Source organism: Mugil cephalus, chromosome 19, assembly GCF_022458985.1.
Source record: "Mugil cephalus isolate CIBA_MC_2020 chromosome 19, CIBA_Mcephalus_1.1, whole genome shotgun sequence".
Classification (NCBI taxonomy): Eukaryota; Metazoa; Chordata; class Actinopteri; order Mugiliformes; family Mugilidae; genus Mugil; species Mugil cephalus.
In genome coordinates this window covers 2551326-2569350 of record NC_061788.1, presented here as the reverse complement: position 1 = coordinate 2569350, position 18025 = coordinate 2551326, and the positions used below count along the sequence as shown (strand labels likewise).

Below are 18025 nucleotides of genomic sequence, written 5' to 3'. Positions count from 1 at the left end.
ATACCCGAAAAGGAGTGGGAGGAAGTACCGACTTATTTTATCCCACCTCTAATACATTAATAATATTTGAATACTTTGCTTCCTCTCAGTATAATCATCTACATCATCATCATTACATTATTTTTTCAATAACAAACACACATAACCGAAAATAACACAAAAATAACTAAAAATATAAACAAAAAAACGCGATAATCCTGCAGTTCCTTTTAAAATAAATGTATTTAATTTATAGAATAATTGAATACAAGCGAGAGTGAGTTTACTGGACAACAACAAAGAAGAAGAAGAAGAAGAAGAAGAAGAAGAAAAAAAGAAGCGTTGTGCGCTTTTCCCTCTGAGTCACCAGGGGGCGCTGCTCCAGTACCTCCGCCCACCACCACCAAAAAAGAAGAAGAAGAAGAAGAAGTGCTACTAGGCGTGCTCAGAGTACGCTACAAACTACAGCTTGTTCAGTAAGAATGCTTTTCTAAAAGTCAAATTACTACTGTCAATAATGCGACCAGATTTGTTGAAAAGACAACAGTGTTAAGAGGTTTTTTTTATTTTGTGCCGGGGTACGTATCTCGTCATTTCTCCGTTTCTTTGTCCAGTTATTATATGTAGCGGTGGGTTAGCCTCAGCTAGCATGCTAAGCTAATGCCCAGTGAACTGAGGTGACAGCTGGGGGTGAGTCAACGTTAAGCGATGAATGAAACCTCTCACACTAAATGCAATTACATTTAAAATCTAGGATTTATTTTAATTGGGATGATAAAATATCCCAGTCTCCGTATATTTCTAGACGTTACTCCCATAAAAACCGGTCTTTTTTTTTTTTTTTCTTTTAACACCACACACGAAGTAAATGAGCCGCATGTGTTAGCATGCTAAAGCTCGCTGTGGACACTTCTGAGCTGTGGTTTTAAATTAGACCCAGAGGGAAGCGATCTGAGACCTATTTCGGGTCACGTCGGGCTGTTTTCGGGGTGTGAGGCCAAGCTGCCGTGTCGTGTATTTGATCTGTGTTGACACTAAATGATGAATGTTGGCAGGAGAAGAGAAGCTAGCATGATGAAATACTAGCAGGAGCCTTGGTCACTCTTATCTGCGCTGGTGTCCGGTTATTTTTTTTAATTTCAGTGTTTCATATCTTCACCCTGGTTTCATCCTTCACGTGTTTCAATTTATTTTTACTGGTGTCTATCCTTATATCTCATGGTGCCTTTTAATTTATGCAAATTCACCCACTTGCCAGTTTATTAGGCACACTAATGAATGTGTTTTTATTATTTTAGTGGTTATTCTGAGCAATTTAACACAAGAAGCAGCATATTTGAAGCCTTCAAATCTATATTTCACAATATTATACACAATAATATAAATGTACAGAACTGAGAGTAAATAGAAACAAAAATAAAGTGTGCGTCTTCTTAATCGGATGATCCAAAACATTTCCATGTTTTTCCTCCACGTGTCTCCTCCTATAGTATAAGACACTAGTGTTTATGTTCATTCACATACAAGATTAGTTTTCCGACCAAAATATGACTTGTTTTTTATTTGCTAAATACTTTTAGTTTCTCGTGTGATGTTTTCTCTGCTTCTCCGTCATTTTTCTGTAGATAATTTGCGATGGCTACTACTGAGATGGAATCTGGGTCTTCAGAAAGCAGATCAGAACACGGGACGGCCGACCCTGATTCGAAATACCCACTGAAAGTTCTCTATTGTGGAGGTAGAGTTTAATAAACCTTCCCTCTGTTTGCTGTTTGTTTCAGTACCAGTGTGACCGAACTAAGTTTGTTTTCTTTATTTCTCCACAGTCTGCTCTCTGCCCACAGAGGTAAGTTTGATTATCCTGTAGAATTGAGGTTCTCCGATCAGACATTTTGCAGCTGATCACAGGATCTGTCTGAAGCCTCTCGAAAAATGATGGCAAGTTTCTCTTCAGAGTGATTCCATCAGTTCCTCATGAAAGCTCAACCTTAGAGAAAGTAGCGTAAATTATAGTAACACATAAAAAGCAGAACTAATGTTCACCAGCCTTCCTGAAGAATAGAATAAAATGTTTTCTTAAAAATTAAAAAATAAAATGTGCACAGAAAACCAAGTTTGGAAATAAACTAAATGAAACTGAAGCCGCAAAAATAAATTGCAGTATCAAGAAAGAAAAGAGGAAGTCTTTATTTAGTTCCTCCTTCGTTTAATTCCAGTCGTTCATCCACAGATGTAGATTTCTGATCAAAAACAAGTGTAGGTAGATGTTTACCTGTGCTCATAGCTTAGCATAGCATAGCATAGCATAGAAGTAGCCGCGTCCCAGACTCTTTAGGCAGAATAACGATCTGTGGTTTATTGATCGGAGCATCCTCACGTGTAAACGATACGTTCTGTAGTATGACCCAGTTTACTATAAATACACTGAATAATAAATGAGCGAACGCTGTTGTGTCTGCAGTACTGTGAGTACATGCCCGAGCCGGCCAAATGTAGGCAGTGGCTCGAGAAGAACTTCCCGGACGTGTTTGCGAGGATGACTGTAGGTGAGTCTCTGAATGTGACCCAAGGATAAATGAATAAATATCTTTTAAAACCCGAAAAAGATCATGTTGTAAATAAGAAAATCTTCAGTATAAAAGTTTATTCAGTCTGTAAATTACAGAATTACATCAGTTAACGCTACCTCGCTGTTCCTAATTTGTCCACTAGTGGTCGCTAGTGGTAGAGAATTAAATCTCTAATTATTTATTGGTTATGATTCTGTGAACAAAGTAGGCGTACGTGAACAGGTTTTAATGTCTTTATCCCGTCTCCTTTCCGTCCCACTGGTCCGACAGCGAAGGCCCCCAAACAGGACCCGGGCCCTGGAGATGCTCCCCCTGCTGGTGAGGAGGAGGAGAAGAAGAAACAGAAGAGAGGTACGTGTCCTTGTGATGTTTAAAACCTTTTTCTTTAAAAGGGGTCAAAGCTAAAAATCTTTAAATGTTGTTTATTTGCTCTTTTCTAAGGAGGACGAGGGCAGATCAAACAGAAAAAGAAGACGGTGCCTCAGAAAGTCACAATAGCAAAAATCCCCAGAGCCAAGAAGAAATACGTCACACGGGTGTGCGGCCTGGCGACGTTTGGTGAGAGCTTCCATTCATTCATTCATTTATTTATTTATTTACTCTCATTATCTCTGGGTTTGATTCTGATCGCGGTTCATCGTTCTCGACTCTCGCAGACATTGAACTCAAAGAGGCTCAGCGGTTCTTCGCCCAGAAGTTCTCTTGTGGTGCCTCCGTCACAGCAGAGGATGAAATTATCATTCAGGGAGATTTTACAGACGACATAATCGACGTCATTCAAGAGAAGTGGCCTGAGGTAAGACGTCGTTTCTCTGGTGTCGGTCACTGGAGGAAAGAATTGTTGGGCGTCTTTTTATTTAGATTTTTAATCCTTAAAACTAAAAATACTGAAAATATAATCTCTAGAAATTACAATGTAATGAAAAAATTAATAAATTCGATTTTTTTGAAATTGAGAATCTAGAAAATTGGCGTCTGGAAAAAGTAGCCTGTGTTTTTTTAGGGTCTAGTTTTCGTGTTCTGTCGCAGCTTTGTCCTCTAAATGGAGTAAAAACCTTAAACTCTTCTCTGTGTCCTCAGGTGGACGACGACAGCATCGATGATCTGGGAGAAGTGAAGAAGTGAAGACCAAATATGCACTTTTACTGAAATGGATGTGACCTGTAACAGCGACACCTTGGCCAAATGTACACATTAAGTCATTTTATACCTATTTTATTTACTGTACATAAAAAAGCTGCGGACTCTGCCACTCACTTGGCTTTTTTTTTCTTTCTTTCTTTCTTTCTTTCTGTTTTATTATTTTTATTTAGCCGATAGCTGCTTTCTCTCCTTTTGCCAAAGGGCGTGGTATGACGTGAATCCTTTTCTTTTTTCCCCCCCAAAATGTTCTTCACTCAACAAACAAACAAACAAACAAACAAACTGTAGGCTAATAAATTCCCGTCTCCTTCGCCGGTTCACTCGTCCTTCCCGAGTTTGTCGTGTGTGTTTTTCCACCAAGTTAAATGTTAGATTTTGTTGACCTGCTCCATCGGAGTCATGTAATAGCTGCAGGTTGCTTGTTTTTCGTTCCTCCCTTTTCTCAAATGCCCACGAGTGCAGCGCTTATTCCCCCTGCATAATAGTTTTCTAATGAAGCCTCGCTCCCCAGGCGGATTTACAACATTTCCAGTTGTTTCCTTTGGGGTCAAACTCTTTCCCCACAGATGTTCAAATGAGCCGGTCTGGCTGGGAACTTATCTGCTCGCGCTCCGGCTGAAGGTTTTTTAATCTTTTCTCCGGCTCCATCGTGAAGCAGGAGCTCCGTTTTCCTCCTCCTCCCCGCCCGAGGATGAACGCCACGGCCTCGGAAGTCTGCTGCGCCTTCGAGGCTCCCGTCCTGGACTGGCTCCTGCCTCCCATCCTCATCCTGGAGTTCATGTTCGGGCTGATGGGGAACTTCATCGCCCTGTGGATGTTCGTCTTCCACATGGACACGTGGAAGCCCAACGCCGTGTACCTGACCCACCTGGCCGTGGCCGACTCCATCGTGCTGTTCTGCCTCCCGTTCAGGGCCGACTACTACCGCCGCGGGAAGGACTGGCTCTACGGCGACGCCCTGTGCCGCGTCCTGCTCTTCCTCCTCGCCGCCAACCGCGCCGCCGGCATCTTCTTCCTCACCGCCGTGGCCGTCGACCGCTACTTCAAGATCGTGCACCCGCTCAACCCCGTCAACCGCATGGGCCTCGGCTACGCCCTCTGGGTGTCGCTCGGCCTCTGGGGCCTCATCTTCCTGGCCACCGGCTACCTCCTCGCCGACGAGCACTTCTACCACAACGGCAACCGGACGCAGTGCGAGAGCTTCAACATCTGCATGGGCTTCAGCCCCCTCTCCACCTGGCACAACACCTTCTACGTGGTGCAGTTCTTCCTGCCCACCGCCATCGTGGCCTACTGCACCGTCCGGATAACGTGGCAGCTGCGGTGCAGGACGGTGGACAAGCAGGGGAAGATCAAGCGGGCGGTCCAGTTCATCCTGGCCGTGGCCGTCATCTTCATCACCTGCTTCTTCCCCAGCACGGTGTCGCGCATCGCCGTGTGGGTCCTCAAGGCGTGGTACGACGAGTGCAGGTACTTCGAGGAGGCCAACCTGGCGTTCTACACCTCCGTGTGCTTCACCTACTTCAACAGCGTCCTCAACCCCGTCGTCTACTACTTCTCCAGCCCGGCCTTCAGCGGCACCTTCAAGAAGCTCATCCGCAAACTGCTGGGGAGGAGCAGCAGCAGCAGCAGCGACGACCAAGACCAAGACCAGACGGAGACGAGCGACAACGACTGAGGGAAACAGAGGAAAGATCTGTTTACTAGTTCATACACTAAATCATACGCTTCATGCTTTTAACCTGTGAGTCTGGATGCTCTGTGTACGTATAATAATAATAAGAGACCAATAATTAATCTTTACTTTTAGGGTCAAATGTGAACAGCAAAGCTTGACGAGGTGAATATCTGACAAATACGTCTGATAGGATCCGTATAATCTGTAAACCTGGAATTTATTTACATCCAGAGTCGAAGATGTTTCGAACCTGTTAATAAAGGCACGATGCACAAACGTGGTCTTTTTGTGATTTGTTTTTTAGATGTTTTAGTTTTCCATCCTATTTAGTCAACAATAAAAAAAAAAATGTTGTTTGACTATGACTCAGGTCGCTCCCGTTCTATTTAAAAAAAAAAAAAAAATTAATTTAATTTTTTTAATTTTTCATGTTTCTTTTTAAATATTTCATTATTTTTTTATTATAAATATGAGGGAAAAGAACTTGTTATGTTAATAAATTACATTACATTGCTTTATTTTATTTTGTTTAATTCAAATAAATATTTTTAGCTACTTTTCAATTTAAGAATAAATCACAGAAAACAAACGAAATAAATACTAATTGACATCAATTTCAATTATTATTAAAGGATTTTCTTTAATGCCAGATGCCAATATTTATCGTTTTAAGTTATTTTTAAATTTTAAGATTTTTTTGGTGGATAAATATAATTGAATATAATTGATATTTCGCATTATATATAATCATATTAATTAAATAATTATCTTTATGTTAGGTAATGATTTTTTTTAACTATATTATTGCCACTACAAGAATGGGGGAAAGTATTTTTAATTTCAATATACAAAAATTCTCAATTGGTATGTTTTAATTTTATTTTCTATTTTTATTATAGCGTTTTTGTTCCATAATTTAACAGGAAATACAAGCAGAGTTTTTTTTTCTAATTTTAATGTTATGTAAATTTGAATGTAAAAAAAATACAAGGTATGATTATTATGCATATCATTTATTTTAAATATTATATAAATATATACATTTTAAGGTTACAAAGAAGCAAAAGAATAAGAGAATAATAATAAAAATATCAGGAAGAAGAAGAGTCGTGTCCGTGGGCGGAGCTCAGATTTCCGAGCTCGTGTTTTCGTCCGTGGAGGCAGCGTCGGTTCCCAAGGTGACGTCAGGTCGGGGCTGGGCTGGAAAAACATGTAACGGAGGAAAAGAGGGAGACACCGACATCACTAAACCGGGACCCGGTTCACCCCAAAGACACCAAGTAAGCTCCCGCTTTCCTCCCCCGCCGCTGTCCGCGTCTATCCCGCATTAATATCCGCTCAGTCGGCCGTTGGGTCAGTTGGGTGCTAGCCTGCTAAGCTAACCTGATGCTAGCTAGCTTTGCTCTGGCATTCCAGCAGGGACCGAGACTTCAGGAGAAAAACACAACAAAAACACAAAAACATGACAACAATGTGCGTGTTTTTAACATGAACAGTGTGAATTCTCATCAAATAAGGCGTTTAATTTAAGTCAGCTGGGAATGTAAAAATAATAAATGGTAAATAAATGATTATACTAGTAGCTACAGGGATGCGAAGAAGAAGAGAGAGAGAGAGTGGGATGATGAAGAGGAGGAAGAAGAAGAGAATAGCATGATGATGAAGAGGAGGAGGAGGAAGAAGAAGAAGAGAGAGTAGGACCTGAAACAAGTGATGAATCAGTTCTACCAGAAGAAAACACTTCTCCTCCTTCTTTCTGGTTCTCCTTCTCCTTTTTTATCTCCCTCCTTCTCCTACCCTCATCTTCTCTTCCACCTCTCTCTTCTTCTTCCTCTTCTCTCTTTTCATCTCCTCCTTCCTTTTAATTCTTCTCCTTCTCTTTTTGCACATAATCCTTCTTTAACTTCCTCTTCCTCCTGTTTTTAATCATCCATCATTCTCTCCTGAATCCTCCTTCTTCTTCCTCATTCTCTTCTTCTCTTTCCACATCTTCCTCTTTATATCTTCCCTCTCTCTTTTCTTCCTTTAACTTCCCTATTTTCCACGTATTTGCCTAATACACATGTATTTATTTATGTATTTATTTGTGAATTAAAATGTTTATTAAACTGTGACGTTTGTTTACTGAAATCATTTTTCTCTGTTTCCTGTTTGACTGATGGTTTCATATGTTTGTTTGCTCGTCCAGCTCCTTCCGTCATACTGGGACGGTGTGCGTGGTGGGGAAGGCCTAGTGCCCCACCTTGATCAGGCCCCCCACCTCCACCCACTGCACCCACTGCACCCACTGCACCCACTGCACCCATGGACAAACAAGGAGCCATGACTACTCCGGCCAAGGCCAGCGGCCTGAAGCCCCCCAGCAAAATAGTCCGTCCCTCTGGTGTTCCCCCGAAGACGTCGCCCTCGTCTGGTAAGAAGCGAATCGAGGGAAGAGACAGTGGAAGATGATGCTACCATGGTTACCATAGTTACCAGTGTAAAAATCCATTTTTTTTTGGATGCATATATGTAATATTGTTGGTTGATGTTCTGCATTAAATGCAGCTAATAGAGGCGTTTGAAGCTGAGTTGAAGTGGCAGAACATGACTGTGATGATTGATTTGGTGCTTGTGGGAGACATTAGAGGTGATTAGACAGAGCTAACGCATGCTAACAGACGAATGCTAACATGAGAGAACCTGACTGCAGACGTCTCGATACAAATGGAACGTAACAGAATAATCTCCAGGTCCAACTCAGACAAAACTAGTGATGCAGTCAAGTCATGACTCCTGAACGTCACTCAGTCTGAGGAGATGCACAAATATTCACTTGCGAGCACATCGGTTGTGGTTGTGGTTATTTATTAATGAAGCGCTGACTCTGATTACAGGGGCTCCGAAGCCGCTTCCTCCCGAGAAGCCGCCGACCCAGGAAGGAAGCGCGGACTTTCAGGTCGGCGAGAGGGTCTGGGTGAACGGCAACAAGCCCGGCTACGTGCAGTTCGTCGGGGGCACCCAGTTCGCCCCGGGGCAGTGGGCGGGCATCGTGCTGGACGACCCCATCGGGAAGAACGACGGCTCGGTGGCCGGGGTGCGGTACTTCCAGTGCGAGGACGGGAGGGGGATCTTCACCCGGCCCTCGAAGCTGTCCAGGACCGCGCTGCCGGAGAAGGAGGCCAACGGTGGGCAGGCCGGTCCGGCACCAGGAGCCCCGGCTGCAGGAGAACCTGCCCCTGCAGCCACCACCTCCGCCGGTAACATCTGGGACGTTAGTCAGGATTGGAAGTATTTATCAGGCGTCTGACAGGCTCTGTTTGTTTTATTTTCTCTGCTCAGTTCAAGGAACCGGCATAAAGACGAGTGGAGCTCTGAACCGAATGATGTCCAGCGAGTCTGTGTCCAACCTCTCAGACCAGGACTCCATGAAGAAGAACAGGAGGGAGCTGAGGCTGGGAGACCGTGTGCTGGTACGAGACGCACTCAGTACGTTTACATGCACATGGAAAAAAAAAAAAAGATTGCCTTAATCTGACTTTAACTTAAGTAAACACGTTACTCCGACTAAAATCAGAGTTCTCCTTATTTAATTAAGACACACAGATAATGAGAAATCGATTTTCTCCGTCATGTATACGCCTCAATCAGACTTTAACTAGACAACACGTGTCTGCATGAACTGTATTACTCCAGAACAAAAACATCCAAGAAAGTCGGTCGCAGAAGAAGAAGAAGGTAAACAGAGCCGGTAGAAGAACCACCTGAGGGATAGCGCCATCTATCTGCACCAGAAGTAGCACCAGATTAAAAAAGTTGTTCTATTCTCCATCTGGTTGTTGTTTAAATGTCGGTTTGAGACATGTATGACTCCAGTTGTTTATTATATGACATAATAGGTCAAAAAGGGGGCCGTATTAACCCACTAAAAAGACACATATCGCCACCTAGTGTGGAGGAGGAGGACGCGTTCCCGTCAGTTATTAGATTTTCTCCGTTGCATGTAAACTGTGACAAGAGTAAGAATAAGCTGTACATACAAACACACTAAGCGAGGGTTCATCCATCTTTACAGTCAGTGGATTGAACCAAATATAACAGTTTCATCTTGTTAAATGCCACCTCCTCATCAGGAAGTGTCCGTTTTTTTGTAATTTTTTTTTTTTTGTTTGTTTGTTTGTTTGCAGGTTGGCGGCACCAAAGCAGGAGTGGTGCGGTTTCTCGGGGAGACGGACTTTGCCAAAGGCGACTGGTGTGGAGTGGAACTAGACGAACCTCTCGGCAAGAACGATGGAGCTGTAGCTGGAACCAGGTACGAGTTCAAAGGACAAATGTTTTATCAGCAACTAAAGAAGAAAAAAGATCAACTTTACACTCCTTTCACGCAGGTTTTATTTTATTTTTATCACTTATGGTTTATTTAGTTTTTAAGCTAATGCAGTTGCACATAGATTTTGCTAAAAATATGAAACACCTGAGCAGATGCAATAATTGAACATGATAAAGAACAAAGTAAAGAGTAGAAGAAGAAGACATTTGATGGACACGAGTTATAACAGAAGGAGGAAAAATTGTGTATTTTTCCGTTGTCCATATTTCCTTTATGACGTCCAGCTACTGGTTCCGAGCAGGAAGTTTGATGTTTGTACCAGTTTCTTGTGATACTGTACAACTCCAAAACAAATCTGTGTGTGATTTAACTTAATGTGACGGTGTTTGGTTCGAACCTGTCTGCTCCTCAGATACTTCCAGTGCCTGCCCAGGTACGGCCTGTTCGCTCCGGTCCACAAGGTGACGCGCATCGGTTTCCCCTGCACCACCCCCACCAAGGCCAAGAGCTCCCGGAGGAGGTCCACCCTGAAGAGGAGCCCCAGCGCCTCCTCCGTCAGCACCCTCAGCTCCGCCACCTCCTCAGTCAGCGGCAAACCGAGCAGGGCAGGACTGGTAAGACCGAGACCTCACAGAGAAACGTAGACGAGAAGGTCGGTAGCGCTGTTAGCTTAGCTTAGCACAAAGACTGGAAGCAGCAGGTTCGTCTCACTCTCACAAAATGTATTGAGACTTACAACAAGTCTACAACTGATGTTGAAGCTCCAATCTGATCACCGTGGAGTTCAGGTAGTAGTTTACAACACAATGTCAGAGAAACAAGCTTCACCTATAAAGTCAAACTCATATTCTGATAAGTTCTGAGGACACAGACCACGGCTATACACTCACTGTTTTAGGTGCTAGCGCTGGTGCTAGCAAGTGAAACATTTTAGTAGTACAAAGAAAAAAATAGTAGCGCACACAGGTAGACAATCAATGTGTTTATTGGCAAAATTAATTTGATAAAAAATTCAGAAAAACTGTTGAAATATCTTTCAAAATGTTGTTAAATTTAAATATATGCAGGACTCTCAAGTATTAAACTTAGCTTGGAGTTACTTTTTTATTCTAGGGACGCAAGGGTTTGAAGACAATGTTTTAGTATTAATAAATGACACATTTCATTTAAACCAAATAAACTGTTATATTTATGACTTTCAGGACAGAAATGAGACAACTAAAAAAATACATTTTGCCAAAAGGAGCTTCTTGAACAGCTCTAGTTATTGACATTAAGTAGGGACCCTCTATCTATTATGTGTGTCCTAAATTAAACTAAAAATATACATTATTATTATCATTTTGCATTCAATATTAAGCTATTTAAATAATACACAGGTTCAAATATTCTTTTTTTATGTTTGATTCATGTTAATGTGTATTTTCAAGAAATGTGTGGGGGAAATTTAAAACAACATATATAAAAAACGTCTAATCAACCAAACATTTTGTGATTTACATGAAAATACAGCTGCAAAGGCCACGTGATTTCATAGTTACTTCATTCACAAATCTGCCACTTTAAGCAGCGCCGGTGAAATTCCCGCTTAATGATTTTCAGTAGCTCACGGCCGTCTGACCCAGTTTGTCCCGTATCGTCTGGCGTCGTCTGCAGAGTCAAAACGTGAAGTGTCGTTTTTCAGCTGACGGAGACGTCCGCCCGCTACGCCCGTAAGATCTCGGGCACCACGGCGCTGCAGGAGGCTCTGAAGGAGAAGCAGCAGCACATCGAGCAGCTTCTCGCCGAGCGGGACCTGGAGAGGTGTGAAGTGGCCAAAGCCACCAGCCACGCGGGAGAAGTGCAGCAGGAGATGGTGCAGCTGAGGAAAGGCCAGGACCAGGTCAGTGTTCTTCTTCTTCTTCTTCCATAGGGTGTGAAGCTGCTTCAGTCTGACCCGTCTCAAACTCACAGCCAGCAAACCTCCTGCCAACAACCTGAACAAATATAGAAGCTTGACATTAACGTGTGCGTTCCAGTACGCGCTGGAGATGGAGGCCAAGCTGGACCAGCTACGTTCGCTGGTGGAGGCAGCAGATCGAGACAAGGTGGAGCTTCTGAACCAGCTGGAGGAGGAGAAGAGGTGGGTGCAGTTCACCTCCACGACGAGACGTTCACTCAAACCTAAGAATACGAAATTAAAATGTTTTGTAAGATTAGAGAGAAGTCCAGAAGCAGAAGCATTTTATATGTTGTTGTTGTTTTGTAGCATTAAATATTAATTAAACGCTGAGAAAAGTTTGGGGCTAAAATAACTTGGTGAAGTCGTCGCTCTCATGCATTCATGTGGAATATGTCAACGTGTGGTGAATAATTTCATCCTGCAGAGTTCAGTCGTTCAACCAGTGGATCTAAAACTGACCCACAAACAAACAGCAGGTGGCAGCGATGAGCTGAAAGTTCACTTATTATTCATCAAGTGTTTAGTGAAAGGACAGTTAATTAATTGGAAACATTTTCATAATGTTTTTCTTTTCACTCAAACAAAGAGAAAAGTTTTTCTTTTTAATTCTTTTTTTTTATCAGACACTTGTTTGAAACATATCTGACACGTTTCATGTAGATTCTTCCTTCTTCCTACCGTCAAAATGTGAAGTATGTTTCAAACAACCTAAGAGAAATAAATAAAAAGAAAAGCTCTCAGCATTATATGACTTTTGTTGGATTATAAAGAGAGAAGTTGATGTAGCAGATCTGTTAATTATTTATTCATTAATCAAAGGATAAAGATATTTGATTATTGTACCTTTAATTGCTGCTGTATCTATTTATTGAACTTCTACTCATCAACCGAACTCAATGTAGAAAATACTACATCGTCCTACATCATTACATCTGCATTAAGGTCTTTTAAATCTTTTTATTGTCAGGAAAGTGGAGGACCTGCAGTTTCGTGTTGAGGAGGCTTGTATCACCAAAGGAGACCTGGAGGTAACTGGTGCTTCAATAATCTGGTTCTCAATTAAACTTTTTTTATCTTTAATTCTTCTTTAACGAGTCTGAATTCCTGACACATTTATTAGAGCACATGTGAAATCAAACCTTCCCGTGTGAAAATTAGGCGATTTCAATTTTATTTTTTTATTAAAAACTACATCAAGTGACTTTAAAGTTGCTCTAATTCCAAAAAACTAAGAAGAGTTGATTTAATCCCTCGTTCTGCTGAAGGTTTTATCTTTTTCCTGAACTCTGCCAATCATTGAATGAATGAATTAATGAAAGTTTTTTTGCAAACATGAAATACAAAAAACAAAAGAAGAAAACATAATTTGAACAACTTTTACCAAATGTGTTTGAAAAGAAGTAGGAAGAAGCTTAACTCTTCCGCTCCGTCCGTCGGTCTGTTGTATAATTTCACTCCACATATAGAAATACAAAATGTTTTTAAAGATGTTTTAAATTTAGTTCCCCTCTAGAGTTATATCCTCCCTCTCTTGGAAAAAACAAGTTTCTGAAAGTTTCCTGGTTCTTTATTGCTTTATAACTAATTTGTGCTGTTTGAATGAACCAGATCAGTGAATATCAATATTTTTGATTTTCTCTGCAGCTCAATTATCCTCGTGGCTCTTTTTTTTTTTTTTATTAAAGATAATTCACTTCACTGGCTGCAGAGAACACACGTTTATTTACTCTCAGATTTTCTTCCTGCTCCTTTTTATTTATTGGTTCATGTTTAATTCACTCACTCTTCCTCTGAGGTTTTTCTGAAACTATCGTGGTCACGGATCACGGCTGATTCTCTCATCCTCCTCTATTGCATGTGTTCTCTGCATCCTCCTCACTCTCCAGCGCCTGAAACCATTTCAAGTCCTGGAACAGAATTTAATGATGTTATTGAAATTAGGGCTGGGCCACTACTGGTATTTTTCTCCGTTATTATATTAAGTGTTGCGGTTTAAGATCGAGAGACACTGTTTTAAATGTAGCGCTTCTGAACATACAGTTTTTTTTACAGTTTTTCTGGGTGACCAGACGTCCCTGATTTCTGGGGACAGTCCCTGTTCTGGATGACCTGTCCCTCAGCCATAGATGTCCCTTAAAATGTCCCCAATTTTAGCTTTTTATGAATGAGAACAAAAATTTTGCGCGCAGACTACAGTTATTACGGTAGCCGGTTGCGCTGCTATTGACATCACAGACATAGAAGTTTAAATATGAATAAATATGACAAAATAAATTAAATTATTATTGATTCTTAATCAATATCTCTCATCTTGATAACATTTAATTGTTTTTTTGTCTCCTAGCTGCTACGCTAACCTGTTTTACTACTAGTGTGGGATTATTCTACAATTTTTACTCATCATCACAGTTAAATAGTGATTAAAAAATCCCATAACACCGAATATTGATACTGAATTTTGAAAAATACCAGCGTTTAGTTTGTGGTTTTTACTGCCCAGCCCTAATTGAAATGCTGGAAAGCATCACAGCTTCTTGCTGACTGCTCTGCTCTCGTCTTCTCTCTAAAAGTCTTCTTCTCCTGGCATGTGAGTGTTGGTGTTTGTTCTCCTTCTCTTCCTGCTCTTTCTCCGACTAACAGACGCAGACCAGGCTGGAGCATGCCCACATAAAGGAGCTAGAGCAGAGCCTCCTCTTTGAAAAGACCAAAGCTGAAAAACTCCAGAGGGATTTAGAGGACACGAGGGTAAATGCTGTAAATGCAGCCGCAGCTTTTTCCTCACGAGGTGTAGTAACGGTTTCCAGCGTGGAAACCAAACACACAGCGCGGGGACATTAATTCCTGCCTCCTCTGTTAGCGAGGTTCATTATACTGAAGCGTGTTTGGGGACGAATAGCTTTCCAGGTCACAAACTCAGACTGTTAGAGTCTGTGGCTGATGGTTAGAAAGAAGCACAGATGAAGAGTTTTCAGACTAAAAGCTTTGTTTGAGAACAGAAAAATCCAAATTAGCAGCTTCCTTCCTCCATGTTCATGTTTAACTCTGGTATCATGTGTCCTGAGATCTGGAACACGTCTTATTTTTATTATTATTATTATTATTATTATTATTATTATTAGTTTCCATCACTGTAAACGCGCCGGACTTAGCATAAATGCTAAAATTCAGCCGTAGCCCCAAGGAACAGGGCATGTATATATATATATATATATAACTCAAACATGAGGAAATCTGCAAATACTGGGAACTAGACCTGTCACAATATCAGATTTTCACTTCACAATTATCATGAACAAAAAATACACAATTTTGACAAATGTGTAAATAATAATAACGGAAAAATAACTTTATGTCGTTTTCTCTCTGTTGGGAAACGAATTACACTCAAAATAACAGTAAAACATGTAAAACACACACTGGATCATTTACACCATATGATTATGTGCATTTTTAATACAATATTGAAATTTATTATTTATTTATTTTTTTTTACCACGATTATCGTCAGTACTAGGGGGCGGCTATTGGCAAGAACTTCATGATATGTATCACGATACTTGAGTAACGATATGATACATTATTGCAATATTATGATATTGTGATATATAACAATATTCTACATAGTTTATTGAGAAATTGTAAATGCAGCTTAAAATACATGTTGTATATATGTAGATCAGATGACAGTGATGATTCTTTGGACAAACTGAGTCAAAAAACAACATTAATCCAAATGATCTATTTCTAATTTATTGCACTTGTACAGAAAAAAGAAAAAGTGGTTGAGGTGTGGAAATCATTCACGATTGACTGGTCTAAGTTATAGGTACGAGCTCCACTGGGAACTATTTTCAGTGGCGGATGAATCCACATCTGGGTTGACTTGAACTTGTCCTTTTAGTGACATAAGTTTATGAAACAATTAAAATCTTTGCTTAATCTCTTCAACTATGAATCTGTATAACTCTACACGCCTTAATTACTACAGTAAGTTTATGTAATAGCAAGAATAAAAAATAATATTCCAGCTCTGGGACAGAAAAGGAATCTGTAAAAATGTCCTCTGTCTTCACGTGTCCTCTGTTTGTCCGTCCCGCTGCAGGTGGCCACGGTGTCCGAGCGCTCCAGGATCATGGAGCTGGAGAGGGAGGTGTCCGACCTGCAGCTCCGTCTCCGGGCGTCTCAGCAGAAGGAGGACGCGGCGTCTCTGTCCCAGCAGCAGATCAGCAGCCTGAAGGTCCAGGCTCAGGCTCAGGAGAAAAAGGTTCGACGACAACGACAACAACAACAACGACAACGACAACAACAATTCATTTAAGAACATGTGTCACTTAATTACAATCGTTGTGTCTCTGAACAGATCAGTGAACTGAGCGTGGACCTGGAGAGTAAACACAAAGAGCTTCAGTCTGTGCAGCAGGATAAGAGCAGCGTGGAGCAACAGCTGATCGGCCTGGTAGGAGGAGGAGGAGGAGGAGGAGGAGGAGGAGGAGGAGTCGCACCATCACACAGAGCAGACACATAACAGACAGAAAAGAGGCAGTGTTGTCACATATGAGACGCCACAGACAATAAACAGCACAGAGCTGCTCTGTGACAATATTCACATCTAAGAGGAAAAAGGTTTTATGGGCTCATAACTTTCTGTTATTGTTCCTCCTCTTTTTTCTCCTTCTTTTCTTGGTCTTCTTCATGTTCTGTTTCTTATTCTCCTTCTGTTGCTTCTTGTTGTTCTTTCTTTCCGTTCTTTTCTTTTTCTCTTTCATCTTCTTTTCTTCTGTTCTTTTCTTTTTCTCCTTCTGTTGTTTCTTCTTGTTTTTGTTCTCCCTGTTGTTTTTCTTATTCTCCTTTTCTTTTGCTTCTTTTTCTTATCCTTCTTCTCTTGCTCTTCTCTTGTCCTTCTTCTTCTTGGTCTTTTTCTTATTCTCTTCTTCTGTTCCTTCCTCTTGTTCTTCTCGTTCCTGTCCTTCTGTTCTTCTTACCGTTGTTTTTCTTATTCTCTTTTTCTTTTGGTTCTTTTTTTTATCCTTCTTCTTCTTCGTGTTCTTTTTCTTATTTTCTTCTTCTTCTTCTTGTTCTTCTCGTTCCTGTCCTTCTGTTCTTCTTCCTGTTGTTTTTCTTATTCTCTTTTTCTTTTGCTTCTTTTTTTTAATCCTTCTTCTTCTTCTTCGTGTTCTTTTTCTTATTTTCTTCTTCTTCTTCTTGTTCTTCTCGTTCCTGTCCTTCTGTTCTTCTTCCCATTGTTTTTCTTCACCTTCTTCCTTAAGTGTCTTTAAACCACGGGGCCTGTTTGTAATTTTCTCGTAGAGTCTTATCTGTGAACGTAGCCTCATTAAGACGAAACCTCACATGTTTTCTGGACGCAGTCATCGTTAGCTCAAGGTGCAAGAATGTTGTGATTAGCTGCTAGTCAACGCCGGACGTTTCTCCTCTTCAGAGACAGAAGCTGGAGGCGGCCGAGGAGGAGGAGAGGAGGACGACCAGGGCCATGCAGGGTAAAACGCCGCCTGGTCTTTCATTTATTTATTTTATTATTATTATTATTATTTATTTATTGATGTCGACCTTGTGTTTCCCGTCAGAGCTGGAGCAGAGCGTGGAGCGATGGAAGAAAGACTATCAGAGTCTGAAGGACGAGAGCCAGTCCAGAGAGAAAGACCTCAGAGCTCAGCTCACTCAGGTAGTTACCTGGTTACCATGGCTACCGTCAGTGGGCGGAGTCTGGGAACAAGATGAACAGTTTATCCTCAGAGAGATGAATGGATCAGAACAACAACTTGATCCTGGAGGAGGAGAACCAGAGACAGAGTGATGGACCGAGGAAGAGAAGGAGGAGGAGATGAGGGTTAAAGAAGCAAAGGAGGAGGAAGATGAAGAGGTGGAAGGATGAAGAAGAAGAAAAGGAGGAAGTGGAATAATAACAGATACAGGAGGAAGAGAAAGAAGAAGAGATGAAGGATAGAGAAGGAAGGGAAGAGGAGGTAGAGGAGTAGACATAGGAGGAGACGGAGGAAGAAGAAGAGGAGGAGATGAAGGATGAAGAAGCAAAAGAGGAAGAAGAGGAGAAGGAGGAGTAGGTGTAGGAGGAAGAGGAAGAGATGAAGGACAAAGAAGAAAAGGAGGGGGAAAAGGAAGTGTAAGAGGAGGTAGAGGAGGAGGAGAAGGGAAAGAGGAGATGAAGGATGAAGAAGAAAATGAAGAGGAGGTAGAGGAACAGGAAGCTTGAGAAGAGGTAGAAGAGGAGGAACCATAGCAGGAGAAAGAGGAAGAAGAAGAAGAGCTGATGAAGACAGAAGAGGAGATAGAGACAGAAGAGGGAAAGGAGGTAGAGGAAGAAAAGGGAAGAGGAAGAGGAGGAGGAGAACCAGAGTCAGGTTCATGGACCAAAGCTCAGACTGTGGAAG

The 18025-nt window shown here is 41.4% G+C and overlaps 3 protein-coding genes across 6 annotated transcripts in view; all 3 read left to right on the top strand.

Moving 5' to 3' along the window:
* The first annotated feature begins 305 nt into the window (after nt 1-305).
* On the top strand, nt 306-4018 carry denr (density-regulated protein). Of its 2 annotated transcripts, none has more exons than XM_047569062.1 (8): nt 306-455; nt 1605-1717; nt 1806-1825; nt 2441-2525; nt 2811-2900; nt 2991-3107; nt 3206-3345; nt 3630-4018. In XM_047569062.1, exons 2-8 carry the CDS (start codon nt 1615-1617, stop codon nt 3672-3674), a joined length of 600 nt encoding a protein of 199 aa, XP_047425018.1. In that variant the 5' UTR covers nt 306-455; nt 1605-1614; the 3' UTR covers nt 3675-4018. The 2 variants fall into 2 exon arrangements, with proteins under 2 accessions (XP_047425018.1, XP_047425017.1); XM_047569061.1 differs by having other exon boundaries at nt 393-557.
* Nucleotides 4019-4168: 150 nt separating this feature from the next.
* LOC124996245 (hydroxycarboxylic acid receptor 3-like) lies at nt 4169-5646 on the top strand. Its single transcript, XM_047569060.1, has one exon. The coding sequence runs from the start codon at nt 4384-4386 to the stop codon at nt 5368-5370; it is 987 nt and encodes a 328-aa protein (XP_047425016.1). The 5' UTR covers nt 4169-4383; the 3' UTR covers nt 5371-5646.
* An 869-nt stretch (nt 5647-6515) lies between these two features.
* clip1b (CAP-GLY domain containing linker protein 1b) overlaps nt 6516-18025 on the top strand; it is a 27831-nt gene continuing 16321 nt past the window's right edge. For 2 of the 3 annotated variants that reach the window (XM_047569057.1, XM_047569056.1), the window contains exons 1-14: nt 6516-6650; nt 7559-7783; nt 8247-8609; nt 8692-8822; nt 9537-9661; nt 10092-10293; nt 11364-11561; nt 11698-11801; nt 12589-12649; nt 14262-14366; nt 15724-15885; nt 15982-16077; nt 17059-17116; nt 17204-17301. In XM_047569057.1, the coding sequence (XP_047425013.1) occupies nt 7675-7783; nt 8247-8609; nt 8692-8822; nt 9537-9661; nt 10092-10293; nt 11364-11561; nt 11698-11801; nt 12589-12649; nt 14262-14366; nt 15724-15885; nt 15982-16077; nt 17059-17116; nt 17204-17301 (1812 nt within the window). In that variant the 5' untranslated portion in view covers nt 6516-6650; nt 7559-7674. The remainder of the gene's footprint in view (nt 6651-7558; nt 7784-8246; nt 8610-8691; nt 8823-9536; nt 9662-10091; nt 10294-11363; nt 11562-11697; nt 11802-12588; nt 12650-14261; nt 14367-15723; nt 15886-15981; nt 16078-17058; nt 17117-17203; nt 17302-18025) is intronic. The other variant, XM_047569058.1, reaches the window with a different exon arrangement.

What these genes read in the sequence shown, in the direction of transcription:
- denr (XM_047569062.1), top strand. Translation starts at nt 1,615, where the DNA reads ATGGCTACTACTGAGATGGAATCTGGGTCTTCAGAAAGCAGATCAGAA. An exon ending in GTTTGCGAGGATGACTGTAG is followed by an intron (nt 2,526 to 2,810) that starts GTGAGTCTCTGA and finishes TCCGTCCCACTG; the next exon opens with GTCCGACAGCGAAGGCCCCC. An exon ending in TTCAAGAGAAGTGGCCTGAG is followed by an intron (nt 3,346 to 3,629) that starts GTAAGACGTCGT and finishes CTGTGTCCTCAG; the next exon opens with GTGGACGACGACAGCATCGA.
- LOC124996245 (XM_047569060.1), top strand. Translation starts at nt 4,384, where the DNA reads ATGAACGCCACGGCCTCGGAAGTCTGCTGCGCCTTCGAGGCTCCCGTC.